The sequence below is a fragment of the Microtus oregoni genome, unplaced genomic scaffold (genome assembly GCF_018167655.1).
Source record: "Microtus oregoni isolate MIOR12 unplaced genomic scaffold, Mior012 000168F_ref0000490, whole genome shotgun sequence".
In the NCBI taxonomy this organism is placed as follows: Eukaryota; Metazoa; Chordata; class Mammalia; order Rodentia; family Cricetidae; genus Microtus; species Microtus oregoni.
The window spans coordinates 316,337-319,686 of NW_024544824.1; the positions used below are offsets into that span (position 1 = coordinate 316,337).

Below are 3,350 nucleotides of genomic sequence, written 5' to 3' on the forward strand. Positions count from 1 at the left end.
TTAGGGCGCCTCTACAGCTGCTGTCTGTGCTGTGGGGCCTGGGGCTCCTCGGGCAGAGGGTCTGCTTTGGAGAAGTTCATCTCCAGGATGTGCCGCTGTAAATGCCGCACCCACTCTTCCTGGATGGAGAGTGGGCCCTGGAATTCCACTTCACAGAACCTGCACTTGAGGGTATAGATGTTGCCCACAAACTTGACCAGTGATGTCTGTGGGGGGCGAGGCACCAGGAAGGGGACTGGCCGGACCCGGAGTCGGGGCTGCCGCACCTCTTCCAGCTTCTGTTGCAGGTCATTGGTATCCTCACCACCCCGAGCTGCAGAGGCATCTGGTGGGCCGGCTTGTCTGCGTTCAAACTTGTTGATATTTTGCCGTTGGTGCTCCTCTGACTTCAAGGTCCCGAGTGGTCTGGTTGCCAGAGGCCGTTCACCACTGTCAGCTGCCCTGCCAGCCTCAGGCCTCAGTTCCCCCCCAGCACTTCGGCCAACCCAGGACAGGCCCCCAGGTGTCAACCCCAGGGGTGGCCGTTTGTCACTGTCATGGCCAGCACTGCGGAACTTCTTGGTAAAGGGGCGGCCACTCTGGATGTAGCTTTGGTAGGCACCCACTTTCTGGGGCCGGTGTTTGATCCACTCACTCAGCGTCTGGATGGGAGAGACGTTGACCCTCCACTCTGTCACACCGAACTGCCGAAGGTGTGCCGCAGCATGGCTGGCTAGGGCTTTGCGGTTTTCAAAGTAAAGGCCACAGAGCTCACAGCAGGCCTCAGTGGAGGAGTGGGAGGTCTTCTCATGGAGAGTCTTTGCCTTGAAGGGCAGTTCAGTATGGACGTAGGTCTTGGCCTTGACATCTGCAGGGAGGACGCGATCCTCCTGTAGGGGCCGTTTGGTTGCTGCTGGGCCCAGGTAGCTGGTGGTAGAAGGCTTAGCCCCCGTGATGGGCGACAGGCTAAGCTCCAGGGGAACCTGGGCCGGCCCAGCTCCTGGTTTTCCAGGCCGGCTAGCCAGGGGTGACAGAGGCAGTGGGGAATGCATAGCCCCAGGAGCTGCTGTCGGGGAGCCATCCTCAGCCAGAGCAGGAGCCAGGTCTCCAGCTGGAGGCTCTTTCTTGATGAGGCGCAGCTTGGACTTCTTCTTCAGGATCTCTAGAAGTGTGTCAATAGGTGAGCCATTGACAGACCACTCAGTCACACCCATCTGGCACAGGTGGGAGCGAGCGTGGCTGGAAAGGCCCTTGCGGTTCTTGAAGAACTCACCACAGAACTCGCAACGGATGTCACGTACTGGCTCTGCCCTGGATGATAGGCTCAAAGGTGCCATATCTTCTCGAGGCGTGCCCCAGGGACCCTCAGAAGGGTGTGGCTCCCCATGCAGGGCCCCTGGCAACATCTCCCGCTTGATCTCCACTCTCATTTGTTCAGGTTTCAGTTTCTTGGGCAAGGAAGGAGTAGCAAGGCCTGAGAACATCTTCCGGGCCGTGGGAGGAGGAGAAGCAGTTGGTGAGTGGCCCAGGGGACTGCCCGGTGGCGGTGGCAACTTCTTGGCCAGGGGTGAAATGTGACGATCCAAGGGACTGCGGGCTTCTGGTGAGCTGCCAGGACCTCCGCTACCCACCACCTTGGCTAGGGCTTTTGGGCTAGGCCCTGGTGGGTGGAGGTGTCCACCTGGCCTGGATTGGGTCCGTCTCTTCAGGATCTCCCGCAGTGTGTCAATGGGTGAGCCGTTCATAGACCACTCAGTCACACCCATCTGGCGGAGGTGGGAGCGCGCGTGGCTGGACAGGCCCTTTCGTGTCTCAAAGCAGGCACCGCAGACCTCACAGGTGGTCAGGCTCTGGGCCTTGAGGTCTGGGAGCTCCTGTTTGCTGCCATGAGGAACCTCTGCAGCCACTTTGCTGCTCAGCTGACTGGCCATGGGCTCCAGGGTCCCAGAGACAGGCAAGCTCTTCTTTGGGAGTAAGGGAGACCCCAATTCCATGGCCACCATTGTGTTTTTCCTCAGAACAAAGGCCGGGCGCGGGCACGGGCCTGGGACCCTGCTCCGGCTCGGCCTTGGGCCCGTCCCGCGAAGGCAGCGGCGCCGGGAGAACCACCGGGCCTGGACTCGGGGAACTTGGCGAGGGCGCCCCCGTGGTCGCGCGCTCCCGGGCACCCCCTGCGCGCGCGGCCCCACCGCCGCCTTGCTCTCCGCTTTTGTCACTCGGCACTGGGCGGTGGAGGCGGCCATCTTGGCTCCCAGAAACCCTGTCCAAACTGAAACAGAGGCCTTCAGAGTCTTCTCAAGGAGGATGGGCAGAGAGTTGGGATGACGCGACACAGGCTATCGTCCAGGTAACTCCACAATGACGGGCTGTGAACACAAAGTCTGAGAATGCAGCAGTTGCTCAGTCCACAAGGCTGAATGTGTCTGCGGGTCTTCAGTATGTGCTGGATTCCGGAAGAATGGGGCTCTCATGCAGTGAAGGAACAGATGTGTGGACGAGGCAAGGGCGAACAGGCAAAGAGCCCATAAAATTATTTTTGTTGCTACCTTCCTAACTGTTATTTTGCTACTGTTATGGATCATCATGCAAACATCTGATATGCAGGATATCTGATCTGAGACCACAGTGAAAGGGTCATTTGAACCTCCCCAAGGGGCTGTGACCCACAGATTGAGAACCAACTCTCTAGAAGCTAGCTTTGTGAGGAAAACCACACTCTAACAGACGGTAGTTGAGACCCAGAGGGGAATAGTAGAGAGCATGGGTGCAAGGCTGGCGTGGAAAATTAGAAACTAAAGGTGTTAGGCTTGGCTTGGGCAGAAGGAGAGGGCACAGGGTATGGCCATACTAGCCCAAAGGCTGAGGAAATTCCCTGAGGAGACTAGATTCTGCCCTGGAGAAAAGGAGAAAGGGTGTAACTAAATGGGGCAAAACAGTTTATTGTGAAGAGCTGGGCCTATGATAGCAAAACTTCTTCTGAGCATCCCGGTCCCTCAATTTCGTTTCCACAGGCTATAGGGAGAATGCGTCTACTAATGAGGAGGAAAATCATCCTATGAAGTCCAGTGAGCAGGTAGCCACCATGTTGGGTGGCGGCCATCGCCGGAGGGATGATAGGGCTGTCAGCTTCAGGCTCTGTCACCTGCTGAGGCTGGGTTCCCAAGCTCTGGAGGGGTCAGGTAGGTAACAGCTTATAGCTCTGCCTCAGAGACCCATAGACTGCTGGAGTCCAAGCTGACCACAACTTAGCTGTCAAAAAAACAAACAAACAAACAAAAAAACCCCAACAACAGCAGCAACAAAAACCACCAATACTAATCCAAAACCAATCAACCCTGAAAGGACACTGAGTGACCCAGCTGACTGCATCC

General features: G+C 57.3%; 1 protein-coding gene across 1 annotated transcript; it reads right to left on the reverse strand.

The window, feature by feature from the left end:
- LOC121445250 (protein Wiz-like) lies at positions 1-2,222 on the reverse strand. Its single transcript, XM_041647293.1, is given in 4 exon segments — positions 1-29; positions 32-1,988; positions 1,990-2,157; positions 2,160-2,222. Coding segments are annotated over 4 exon segments (2,217 nt in total).
- Positions 2,223-3,350: the final 1,128 nt, after the last annotated feature.